This window comes from Andrena cerasifolii, chromosome 4 (assembly GCF_050908995.1).
Source record: "Andrena cerasifolii isolate SP2316 chromosome 4, iyAndCera1_principal, whole genome shotgun sequence".
Lineage (NCBI taxonomy): Eukaryota > Metazoa > Arthropoda > Insecta > Hymenoptera > Andrenidae > Andrena > Andrena cerasifolii.
The window spans coordinates 2378491-2391662 of record NC_135121.1 but is presented as its reverse complement, the minus strand read 5'-3'; the positions used below and the strand labels follow the sequence as shown (position 1 = coordinate 2391662).

General features: G+C 40.5%; 1 protein-coding gene and 2 long non-coding RNA genes across 3 annotated transcripts; all 3 read right to left on the bottom strand.

The window, feature by feature from the left end:
* Positions 1-1869: 1869 nt before the first annotated feature.
* On the bottom strand, positions 1870-2953 carry LOC143368086 (uncharacterized). The gene is made up of 3 exons (XR_013085139.1): positions 2663-2953; positions 2433-2594; positions 1870-2196 (listed from the first exon to the last, which is right to left on the bottom strand). It is a non-coding gene; the product is annotated as an uncharacterized LOC143368086 (long non-coding RNA).
* Positions 2954-6215: 3262 nt separating this feature from the next.
* Positions 6216-8553, bottom strand: LOC143368066 (uncharacterized). The gene is made up of 2 exons (XM_076810439.1): positions 6787-8553; positions 6216-6712 (listed from the first exon to the last, which is right to left on the bottom strand). The coding sequence occupies exons 1-2, from the start codon at positions 7427-7429 to the stop codon at positions 6573-6575; spliced, it is 783 nt and encodes a 260-aa protein (XP_076666554.1). The 5' UTR covers positions 7430-8553; the 3' UTR covers positions 6216-6572.
* A 2820-nt stretch (positions 8554-11373) lies between these two features.
* Positions 11374-12649, bottom strand: LOC143368083 (uncharacterized). The gene is made up of 2 exons (XR_013085136.1): positions 12542-12649; positions 11374-12084 (listed from the first exon to the last, which is right to left on the bottom strand). It is a non-coding gene; the product is annotated as an uncharacterized LOC143368083 (long non-coding RNA).
* Positions 12650-13172: the final 523 nt, after the last annotated feature.

Genomic DNA, 13172 nt, shown 5'->3' with positions numbered 1-13172 from the left:
CCTTAGTTCAAAAATCACACCACAGCCGACTCTAGTATTAGCCATGAAGTAAGAGTAAGGATACTTATCTCTATCAACAGACGCGGTCGCGTCTGTAAGCTAATTCCCCCCTCCTCTATACACGAAAGATAGCGAAATTGACAGGTCGTCGGAGCTATTTTAGCCTTATTATCTTATTTTATGACATAGTCCCGGTGTTTTTACATGATTAAGCGAATCATTTTTTTTTTCGAACCTATATGTCGTTTTACTTAATGTATCAAGCTATTTGTCTAAAAGATATAAGATTTATTCTGAATTAATAGTTATAAAAATGATACTTTTAGGATTACGAGGTATGACGTCACGTTTTCCTCCTCCACTTGACGCCAGTAGGTGTCGCCTCGAAAGCATAATTTATAAATGTCACTTGGCTGTCATTCAATCATAATAACCACGATGGTAAAGAAGATCTCGCGCGATAGCGGCGGGACGTGATCGGTTTGTTTGGTACGTAGAGGGCTCGAAACACAAAACGAAGCGGGTGACTGGAGCTCTATTCTTATTCGTATCGACAGAGACACATGTCCTGACATTCGAAAAATCTTCATTATTTTCTTACATGTAAGTGTGCTTCATTATTATTATAATTAATATGAAAAAAGTGATGAAATCCCCCCCCCCCCCCCATAAACATGATTCATGTATGAAAGAAGCTAATTCCCTTTAATTCACGAAAAGTTCTCACGCAAAGATTGTGAAATCATCTTTGCTAATTCCAATTGTATGCTCGTTCTCCGTTCGAACACTGATTCCTCTGTCACTTTTTATACTTGACATTCCTTTATTGGCCACAAATCAATTCAGTGCTCAGATTTTCAGCTTCGGTTTTAAGGAATTAGCGGACGTTGTATAAGAAAAAACTATGAAGTCGACTTAAAACAAAATGTTTCATATCACTAGTGCAGGCTGGCGAATGTGCTATTAATCTATTACCGACTTTCATTCATTTAAATTAGTCTCTACCAAGTTTTTATTATTTTCCATCGTAAAACGATTTTCATATGACATTTTTAACAGAAGATGTCCCTCTTATAAAAGTTTTTGTGTCAACTACAGGCCTCGCCCGCTAATTCCTTAAAACCGAAGCTGAAAATCTGAGCACTGAATTGATTTGTGGCCAATAAAGGAATGTCAAGTATAAAAAGTGACAGAGGAATCAGTGTTCGAACGGAGAACGAGAATACAATTGGAATTAGCAAAGATGATTTCACAATCTTTGCGTGAGAACTTTTCGTGAATTAAAGGGTTAAAGGTACAATTGGAATTAGCAAAGATGATTTCACAATCTTTGCGTGAGAACTTTTCGTGAATTAAAGGGAATTAGCTTCTTTCATACATGAATCATGTTTATGGGGGGGGGGGGGGATATCCCACACAGAAATAAAGTGATCACGAAAAATGTTCCGTACAGCGGGATGTTCGCCAAATTGAATAACTTGGACTTTGTCGTCGCCATCTTGAATAGTCATTTTATAATACTAAGCGCACGGTGTAATATCCCAGATAGCACAAAACCGTTTTAAACACGTTTTAAAAACGTCCAGGTCGGACGTTCAGGATATTTTGAATACATCCAGAAAAGGTCCAGAAAAGGTCCTAAAAACATCCATTTTTACAAACCAGAACGTTTTCAGGACATTTTCTGGACGTTTTTAAAACATTTTCAGGACGGTTTGTAGAACGTTTTTAAAACGTTTTCAGGACGGTTTCTAGGACGTTTTTAAAACGTTTTCACTACGTTTTTAAAATGTTTTTAGGACGTTCGACGGTGCTGATTCGATTTAATAAAAAATTAAACAAGTAAATGGTTTTCAAAATGAGATCAAACTCGATAACAATTTATTTCATTTATTTAATTCAGAAATAATGAAGAATATATGAACTCACAATAGATACAAGAACATGTTAGTACGAGGTCGAATGTACAGACAATACATTGAATTTTACAGTAATCAATATTGGGAACAGTAAAATGAGGGTGAAAGTTACATATTAAAACCGTTGCTACGTTTAATTTATGGAAATCTTCTTTCCCTTTTCTGCCGAGGCCAACTAAATAGCAATACAACGTCCATTGGGCATAAACGACGTTAACCTAAAATTTAAAAATTATTCAAACCCTAACCTAGAACTACATACCTTTGACCGCAAATACTGAAACACATATACAAAAACTGTACAAAAACGTTATGAAAGCTGTATAAAAACTGTATGAAAACAATATAAAAACGGTATAAAACCGGTTTGCAAACATTCGGTCAGAAACATTTAAACAAATGCTTCTGTGTTTTTGGTTTTCCATTGTTTCTTTCAACAAATGTTCATAAACATTTATATGTCCCAGTGTGTATATTTATGTATATATGTATGTAGATTTAATTAGGCTTTACCTGTACGATCTATCCATATTTGGTGGATCCCTGGTTTCCTTCAACTAATGTATCCTAATCTATCGACATTTCTCAGATGACGCCCAGCCTCTTTTGAACGCCTGTTTCGGACGTAACCAAAGCGTACTCTGGACGTTTTGAAAACTTTTGCAAAATACGTTTCTAAAACGTATGCAAAATACGTTTTTAAAATGGCTTCTGGACGTTTCCTGGACGTTTCTAAAACTTACAGGAAACGTTTTAAAAACGTACAAAAAGCGTCCAGGAAACGTTTTAAAACCGTCCATTTTCACAAATCAAGCCATGGACGTTCAGACATAAAATGTACGTAAAATGTACGTTTTCAAGACGTCCTGTGCTATCTGTGAAACAGGTGTTCCGACTCTGTACCTTTTACCCCAGTGATTTTGTGTGCCAATTCTGTTTAGTTCCCTGGCCGCCGCGAGTGGTGTCGTGACTTAGAAGGCATATACAGGGTCAACGTTATAAGCTGCAACCCGCGCGCGCGCGAACTTGTAAAATGGCACCAACACCTCACGGACGCATTCCACTACAACCATGCGCCGATACTTCCGCCAACTATGAGCCAATGACGAAAGTGTAGGGTCTTTTAGGTGCCAGTAGAGGGTGCTTTTAACTTTCGTCAGTGAATATTAAATTTGACGTAGCAGACGGGTAAGAAAACGGTAGTCATTTTAAAACTGCAACCGCGCCGATACTTCCGCCAACTATGAGCCAATGACGAAAGTGTAGGGTCTTTTAGGTGCCAGTAGAGGGTGCTTTTAACTTTCGTCAGTGAATATTAAATTTGACGTAGCAGACGGGTAAGAAAACGGTAGTCATTTTAAAACTGCAACCGCGCCGATCCCGTTATCCACGTATGCAATGGTCCAGCAGCGGTATTAGACCTCGCTGACGCGTTAGTGGCCCGGGTTGATGAATTTGGAGCATTTTTCGCATAACTTTTGAACTACAAAAGATATCGGAATGCAATTTGCGCCATAAAATGGGGGCAAATTATCCCCTTCTAATGATGGAAATTTTACCAAATTTTACGTTTACTTAATTTTTCTTTTTTCAATTATTTAACCATAATTGTTGCGACAAGCCTTTGCAAACTGCTTATTTAAATACTTTATATAATGCTCCTTTTAAAATTCATGGCGCCGATGAACAGTTGGCTAGTTGTCCCTGTATCATTACTTTCACAAATTGGTTTCCTTTTTTGCGATTTTATTCTTAGTGTAGTGCATGCACAGATCGGAAGTAAGGGGTAACTAATGGGATGTGTCGCTGTTTCTCTAGCATTCTTTGAATTTTTTCTACAATTTTTGTGTCTGAATGTTTTAACCCTTTAGATAGTATACACGACGCCTGTAGTGGCTACCGTTTATGTCATCTTTTGGAATGGTACATGAAAATGCGCAGGCCGAATGCGCGTGATTATTACAGTGTTTCCTCGTTAGCGGCTCGCTGGTCGGGACCGGCGTTGAGCCCGTATCGTGAACAGAGCCCTAATTGCTAGTGTTCATTTCTCTCTTCTTCTGGCCGAAGGGGGGAGCGAGATGGAACACTGTGTGCGCAGCGAGCGTGCGCGGTGGTTGCAAGTGCTTACCGTGAGCACGAAAACCGCTTCACAATATCTTGACGCAAGCCTGGCTCACTGTAAGCGCTTGCGACTATCGCGCACGCCCGTCGCGCACGCAAAGGACAGAGTGTTAGGCGTCCGAAAGACGGAGCGAGGAAAAACATCAACGCGTTGTCTGTCTCGTACCGTCGTCACTCGCTTTCAGTGCCTCTCGTTCGCTGTCGTTCCATCTCGCTCTAGCCTTCGCCGGACAAGAGTGAGACAGAAGTGGTGGGGATAGCGAGAAGTCCGTATCGTGTACACCAAACCGAGTCCGTAACGAGGAAATACTGTATGTGGTCCCCTCCTCGAAGTGACAGAAAACATAACCTATATGCTATACCAGATTTCATAAAGATACAGTTTCGGCGTAATAATAATATTTTGAAAGGATGTTAAGTCATACAAAGTTCACAAATGTAGCGCAAAAGAACGAAATAGCCAATAAACATTTATTGTCATGTAGCATATAGGTTACATTTTCTGTCACTTCGAAGAGGGGACCACGTAATGATCACGAGCATCCAGCCTGCACATTTTGACTAGACCGGGCGGCCGCATGGAAGGATACGTTCCCCACCCTGCAGTAGTGGTAGTTGGAACCAGCGATGGGCATAAAATTATTTTAAATAAAAAATTGGTTTCCAATAAAAGGGAGAAATTTTATTCGAAACCAATTAAATATAAATAACCCGGAGTTATTTATTATACGAAGCGCCGTAAATAATGTTTTCATTCGACGGGAATTCATCAGAAGCTTCGAATAATGTTCTCCCTTTCATTTATATTTATATCCGAAAGGTATTTAAAGCTGGGCGAGCCTCGAGCGGCTTTGATCGAAGCCATCGGCTCCTTGAGCCAAGCGACATTGTATCGTTCATCGGCACCCGTCTAATCTGCAGTGCGAGGTTGCTCGGCGATGTGTCATCGATTATACAAAAACGGAATTTCTTTATTTTTCATCGTATCAATATGAAAGTGACAGCAATGGATTTCTTGCATTCTCCCGATTAAATTGACAAAAAATTTAAATCGGACTACTTTTAACGAAACGGGCTTTCAATCCTGCAAACTAATTTTATGCGTAATATCGTTAACTGAGACAGTGAGAGCAAACAACGGATTAACCCACATTCTTTTCGAAATTGAGGTAGTAGTAAAAACGTATTCTAACTTGGAACTATATTCTTGAGCCCGGTGTGCGCCAGTATGGGATGACTTACGTTAATATCATTTTTTAAAACGATACTTCACTATTGTGGCTTTGATACGCAGGTGGCGAAAAATCAAGCCAACCCTGTCGTAGCTAAAATTATTGAAATAGAGACGGGTACGAGACCAGTCGACACATTGTTTTCAAACCTCGTTACAGTAATCTGGGGTGCGAGTGGTAAACCGGCCATAAACGCGGAGCGCCCGGCTCGCTTACCTGAGCCGGGAAATTCCGAATAGCTCTTTGCGACGTTAATTTGAAAGCGACAATTCTAGAAATGAGCTGATTTTGTAGGTACCACATCAAGGGACTGTTTCTGGTTATGTATAAAAACGGCAGAATACTAACATCGTATATCAATCAACTACAGCGGTTTTCGGTAACGAACGTTTCGAATCGCTTCGTGTGTTATTCAAACGAGGAAGTTCTGGGTTATTATTTCAAAACCGTCGTCTATTTTGCACAGAGACATAGAATATAATTTTACAATATTCAAAGGATGTCTAAGACTTTCCAGAACATCCTAATTTGAATAAAAGTCGAAGCGAATTCGAAACTTTCGTCCGGAATTTGAAGAGAATCTCGAGGTATGGAGATCTCGCCCGAATTTTGCCAACCTGTCTCGAGCTCTGGTTTCCGAGCCCCAGGTGACCGAGTGCTACGAACCGCCCGATGGCCCAACGCACGGTCACGTCGTTGGTCGCGCGTTCGTAGAGTTCTTAACTCAACTGTCATTGAGATTTTGTGGGAGCAAAATTGTATTCCATATTCTTCCAAAATTCTAACAGTTATTAATTAAAATGAGGCATAAATCCTTTGGTAACTGTAGTTAACAAAATGCGAGTTCGCAAAAGATTTAGCATTTCAACCTTGACCGTTTTTTCGTCGATGTTTCCAGCGATGCATCGTTTAATTGAAAATATATGTATTGCTTGTAGTTGATTTAACTACATTTCCCGACGACGTACTACTTTTAAAAAATCTCGAATTTAACGGTTAATGGTGACTACGTGGCGAATCGTGAATGATTTGGAGTGGAATGGCTGATATGTTTATCGAATGTTAGTTGATCAGAGTTTTCCTCGTTAATGTTTTTGGTGGCCCTAAAAACGGCTGATTATTAATATGTCACAGATGTTGTTCGAAGTGGCCACCGTTTTCCCTTAAACAGGCATGCGCACGCTTCACTTTATTGTGGAATACGCGGTCCAACGTATTCTCTGAAATCCTGGATATGGCTGCAGTGATGCTCGTCTGCAGCTCCTGGATGGTACGCGATTTGTGGCGTAGACCTCGCCCTTCAGCGCACCCCACAAAAAAAATCAGGGGGCGTCAAGTCCGGTGATCGTGGTGGCCATAAATCCCGCGATATTGCGCGATGGCCAAAAAATTCCTCGAGCATCTCGGTGGTTGATGTGCTGTGTGCGCCGGTGCCCCGTCCTGTTGGAATCAACAGTCCCTTTCCTCGGGTTCCAATAGGGAAATAAACTGCAACAAAAGTTTCTAATACTTACCTGCAGTTATGGTGGTGTCGAAGAAATGTGGTCCTACAATTCGCTTACGCGATATCGCGCACCAGACTCCCACCTTCGCCGAATGAAGGGGCTTTTCCCGGATTTCCCTTGAATTCGCCGTGGACCAGTTCCTGCTGTTTTGGTTGGTCACGTGGTCATCTAAGCGGAACCATGCTTCGTCGGTGAAGAATAGCCTATCTGAAACAGAGAATTCTTCTTCCTCCAGAAGATCTAAAAACCATTCACAATATCTGCGTCTCCCAGCATAATCGGGCTCCTTCAGCAACTGCACCGTGTGGCATCGATATGGACGCATGTGCAGCTTTTGTGTTGCAAGACGTACGCTTCCATATGAAAAGCCGCACCGCTGCTGCAGCTTCGCCAACGACGTATGCGGCGCTTCCTCCAGAATTTGACGCACCTCGGCCAGCTTCTCGATCGTCAACACCGTCGACTTGCGGTGGTGCTTCCTATTCGTCAGGCTCCCATATTCTCGGAATTTCCTCGCCAAACGGCTAATCGTGGTTTTATTTGGTACTGGAGAACCTGGGTATTTCTCCCGAAACGCCCCTTGGCACTCCAAGTACGATCTCGTGCGCAAATAATTTTGCACGAGAAAGCTTCTCTTCTCCACTGAATACATAATTAGTATGTACCTAATGTATGTATTCCCGTAGCACTGAAAAGTACTGGTAAGCTTTGATCCAATGAGTCGTTTAGGCGTAGCGCTGAAAAGTGTTGATTGTCGTGTTGGCGACTCAGTGTAACACTGAAGAGTACTGATGCTCTGCTCTGATGTCGCCTTATGAAGTGCTCTGCTTCCGTGCTGCGTCAGTACTCATTTTCACTTCGAAAAGCCGGCCCTTTTATAGGAAATGGTGTTTCCCCACTGATCCTTATCCCCGGGATAAAATCGCAAAAAAGGAAACCAATTTGTGAAAGTAATGATACAGGGATAACTAGCCTACTGTTCCTCGGCGCCATGAATTTTAGAAGGAGCATTATATAAAGTATTTAAATAAACAGTTTGCAAAGGCTTGTCGCAACAATTATGGTTAAATAATTGAAAAAAGAAAAATTAAGTAAACGTAAAATTTGGTAAAATTTCCATCATTAGAAGGGGATAATTTGTCCCCATTTTATGGCGCAAATTGCATTCCGATATCTTTTGTAGTTCAAAAGTTATGCGAAAAATGCTCCAAATTCATCAACCCGGGCCACTAACGCGTCAGCGAGGTCTAATACCGCTGCTAGACCATTGCATACGTGGATAACGGGATCGGCGCGGTTGCACTTTTAAAATGACTACCGTTTTCTTACCCGTCTGCTACGTCAAATTTAATATTCACTGACGAAAGTCAAAAGCACCCTCTACTGGCACCTAAAAGACCCTACACTTTCGTTATTGGCTCATAGTTGGCGGAAGTATCGACGCATGATTGTAGTGGAATGCGTCCGTGAGGTGTTGTTGCCATTTTACAAGATCGCGCGCGCGCGGGTTGCAATTTCTAACGTTGACCCTGTACATATGTGTTAATGAGATTTTCATAGTAGAGATTTTAATGGTATTACTGAGCTTGCTAGAAAAATCCTACGCGTAATGGAGGGGGAACAGGGCATGCAAAATGCTCGTAGCCGGAGCGCGACGAAGAGACGCTGGAGGCAAAAAGCAAATGCAGAGAGTATTCAGGACTTTGAAATTGAGGATTTATCGATAGAAATCCCTCGGGCACAGCCTTCTACTTTTATATCTCATTTGGATAACCTCCGCCTTTTACGCTCGAGTACTCCGGTGCCAGTTTTGCCCAGGCAAATTGTAGTACTGCCTTGTTCCAGTGCGGCCAATAGCGTTAGCTTGCCAAGTATCAGTCAGGCGTCATATTATATGCCATTAAAGATCGCGGCGGATTTGATTCCACGTTTTAATAGGACATCTTGTTCCCTTACGGTATTTATTAAGCAATGTCGGGATGTCGATTCCAGAGTTAAACCAGCAGACCGCGCAAATCTTCTCACGGTAGCTAGATATAAAATCGAAGGTCATGCTAAATTACTAATAGAGAATCATAAAACCCCGAATACGCTAGATGAGCTCATCAAGTTGCTCAAAACAGTATTCGAATAAACCTTCGATGTTGATCGCATCCAGGACGAATTGAAGGTGCTGCGTCAGGGACGGAGTGAAACCGTTAGGACTTATGGAGCGCGTGTTTCTGAAATTCTTTCTCGTGGTTTAGAGGCCGTTAGGGAAGAATTTAGTGCCGAAGAGCTTACTGGCAACGTAGTTTCATTTGAACGGGCGGCTATTAGGAGCTTTATACGAGGTCTTCATAGGGAAGTTTTACGACTTTTTGTTTATAAGGAACGAACCGATAATTTAGAAACTGCCGTTAATCTTGCTAGTAGATTGGAGCGGGAAACAAACGAACATTCTGCAACACATTCATCGTCTCAACCTTTTATTTCCAGCGCCAAGGTTTTCTCAAATTTTGTTGGTGATATTAAATGCTTCGAATGTAATCAAGCGGGCCATATTCGAAATAATTGCCCTCGTATTAACAGAAAATTTACAAGACTACCAGCTCGTAATACTATTAGGTGTACCTATTGCAGAAAAACAGGTCATCTCGAGTCTCGGTGTTATAAAAAACAAAATGAAAATGTTTCTCAAACCCATAACAAGCATCCTTCAGTAACAAAGACCGATAATTTAAACTTCAAGGGGGTTTCTCAGAGTGTGATGCGAAGCGCACCCCTGATTGCACACGCCCAGTCCAGCAAGCCTGCTTCAGGATCAATTTAAAGGAAGTTAGTCGGTTGCCCGTGTTTTCCTTGATGCACAGTAATTTCCGTGACGGGGCTGCTGATTTCCTTATTGATACCGGTTCCCAGCTTAATCTGATAAAACAAAAGCTCGCGATTTCGGATACGGAAATAGATACAAGTGTTATTTATAATCTTGCCAGTATAGACTCAGGAAATATTCCCACCAAAGGAGAAACTTTTATACAAATTCATGGTGTTGATGTAGGGTTCCAGATTGTTGAAGACAACTTCCCTATCACGGAGATGGGAATTCTAGGAATGCCGTTTCTGGAAAAATTAGAAGCAAAATTAATATTCCGGAATACTATACCGAATAGCCTTCAGCTTGGCAATATAGAGTTTCCACTCCGAACGTCATTTTCGTATAATTTACCTCCACGTGCAAAAAGTATTCCAGTTAAAAATACGGAAAATAAAATCGGTTATATTAGGAAGTTTGATACAGAACCGGGTGTGTATGTGGGCGAAGTGTTGGTCACACAGGAGAGTGGATTCGCCAGGGTTCTAGCGATTAATACCACTCCTAATCCTGTTACCATTAATGTAACTCCGGTCGAGTTAGAAGAGTTTATAGAGGCTTTACCTGCATCCCGTTCAGCCCGAACAGGTGATCTCGATGTGGGTCAAGCAAGGGCCGATGCTCGTAGGTTAGTTGAATTATTTAAGATTCTTGATTTAAGTGACCTTAATGATGCCGAACAAACTAGTATTTTAGAGATTATAAATGCATTCCCGTATCAATTTTATCTTCCCTCGGACGAATTAGGTTCAACCGATACAATTCGGCACAGCATAATTACCACGGATGAGATACCCATTAATACAAAGCAATATCGTTTTCCTCAAGTTCATAAGGAGGAAATTAAAAAGCAAATAAATTCATTATTGGAAAATAGAATAATTCAACCGTCTTCATCGCCGTATAACTCGCCTGTTTGGATTGTTCCGAAAAAAAACCAGGTCCTGATGGTGTACCTCGTTGGCGTGTTGTAATAGATTACCGTAAACTAAACGAAAAAACTGTTAACGATGCTTAACCCCTTCCTAACATCATTGACATAATAGACCAACTCGGTTCGGCTAAATATTTTAGTACTCTCGATCTAGCCTCTGGATTCCACCAGATACCTGTGGATTACAAATCAAAATTAAAGACTGCTTTTTCAACTCCTCATGGGCATTATGAATTCAAAAGGATGCCATTTGGTCTCAAGAATGCCCTAGCAACGTTTCAGAGATATATGGATATGGTTCTATCTGGTTTACAGGGAGTTGAACTCTTTGTATATACAGTGAGTAAAAAAAGTATTTGGACGGTTTTTAAAATCGCATAACTTTTTTAGAATTGGTCCAAACGACATGAGTTTTTTTTTAGAAGCTAGAAGGATTAGTTTGCTAAGTGACGTGTTTCGCCGTTTTGAAAAAAATGCATTTGGTCGGAATAGAAAAAAAAATTGTAAAGGTCGTTTTTTAACTTTTTTTCGTGAGCCTGTAATGAAAATTCAAAAAACCCGTTTGTAGATTGAAGTAAGTTACATATGTACCTAAAATTGCATCAAAATCGGTTAACGTTGCTCTGAGCTATAAACGCTTAAAGATCACAGAATGAGGTCGAAAATCGCTGACTTCGGGAATTTCGATTTAGCAATTGCAAATTCTGAAAAGGATGAGGATACTGATTTAGACGAATCTGTAAATGAAAAATTGGTAGCCGGTGTTTTTTTGACGTACGGAAAGAATTTCGAACATCAACCTGAGGTAATTCTTGATAAAGTTTGTACTGACATTAGTTTAACTGACAGTGACTGTGACGAATATTACACAGCTGATGAGGATGAAACTCCCCATTCTTGTAAGAGAATATTCTCTGAGAATGTGGGAACTTCTTCTCAGTCTGGTAGTGATTTTTCTAGAGACTATGTAGTGGTTGGAGGATCGAATTTGAGGGGTACGGAGGATTCGCGTCGACTCGGTAGTCTGTTGGTTATCGGAAAGGCCGATATTAAAGGCACCCCGCTTCAGACACCATTCGGGGAAGGTTCCATACCCCGTGGGAACCAAACTCTGGCTGGTCTGTTGGCTAACGGGAAGGTCTATATGAAAGACTCCGCTCAGATTGCTAACTTGGGGTCCACGGTCCGTGAGGGGCGAGAGAGCCTGTTTTTGGAAGTGTTGGTGTGGTACAGGCTGACGAGCCTAGTGTTTTTGATATTAAGCATGGTTATGCTTTAACACGATCCTCCGTAGAAATGACCTCAGAGAACGATGATTCAAATAGAAATGGTAGAGTCAAAATATTAGCGACAAATACTATATCACCACTTCAAATATCCCATCTCTCATTCCTACCTTCCATCATTTATATTAAAGATCGTCTTCATATGCAGAAAGATAATCTTATCCATTTCTTCACCCTTAATTGCCAAATTGTGTCACAAGTCAGTCAGGATTTGTTCAGCCAAGGTAGTTTAACTGTGAAACAAATCAAACAACAGTCGATTAACATTGGCGAGGCAATGGTTATCCCTGGTGGAAAATATCTAATTTTTCATCTATTTTCTAAGACAGTCCCGACAGAACAACAGGACTTTAGACATCTTGCGTCTTCATTGTCATCCCTTAAGAATCTAATGGAATCCTTGAGTATAACATCTATTAGTGTATCTAAAAGGGACAATAATATTGAACCTATTGAGTGGAATTCTTTTGAATATCTTTTAAAACAAACATTTAATAACTCAAAATATAATATTACGGTTTGCACTGGTGAAATCATTTTTCCTTCTCTATCAAGAAGACCTTCGATTATTCGGGAATATCATGAGTCTGTAGTAGGTGGTCATCAAGGTATGACCAAATTGTTCAAACGAATAAGGGAGGACTTTTATTAGTTAGGTATGAGAAAGGAAATTTCAAATTTCATTCGTACTTGTTCAAATTGCCAACGAAATAAGATGCTCTCGGCTAAAACGAAGCAACCAATGCGTATTACTGATACTTCTGAAAGGGCTTTTGAAAAAGTACAGATGGACTATTGTGTTAACACCGACTGGGACGACTGGATTAGATTCGGTATATTCTCTTATAATACTTCTGTACATGAAGCTACTGGCTTTACACCACACGAGCTAGTCTTTGGTAGAAAGGCCACCATTCCTTCAGATTTTGCTAAACAGGAAGTACCTCGGACGTTCGTTCGATATTTAGACCAACTACTCACAACAATTACTACTACTCAAGCTACGGCGGCAGCTAATCTGGAACGGGCAAAGGAAAAGAGTAAAATATATTACGATAAGAATGTTAATCCCCGTAAATTTAATGTAAACGACGATATGTATTTGCTTAGGGAACCTAAAACCTCTAAGTTTGACTCTAATTGGACTGGTCCTTATAAAATTATTCGAATGCATGACGATCTAACTATAGAAATAGCAATAACGGTACAAAGATCTAAGATAGTACATGCGAATAAGTTAAAGTTAGCATATATAAGATTAGATCCTTCTTAAGTAACTTTAATTGTGTGCATTGTAAGTGTTATGTCGATTTATATGGGT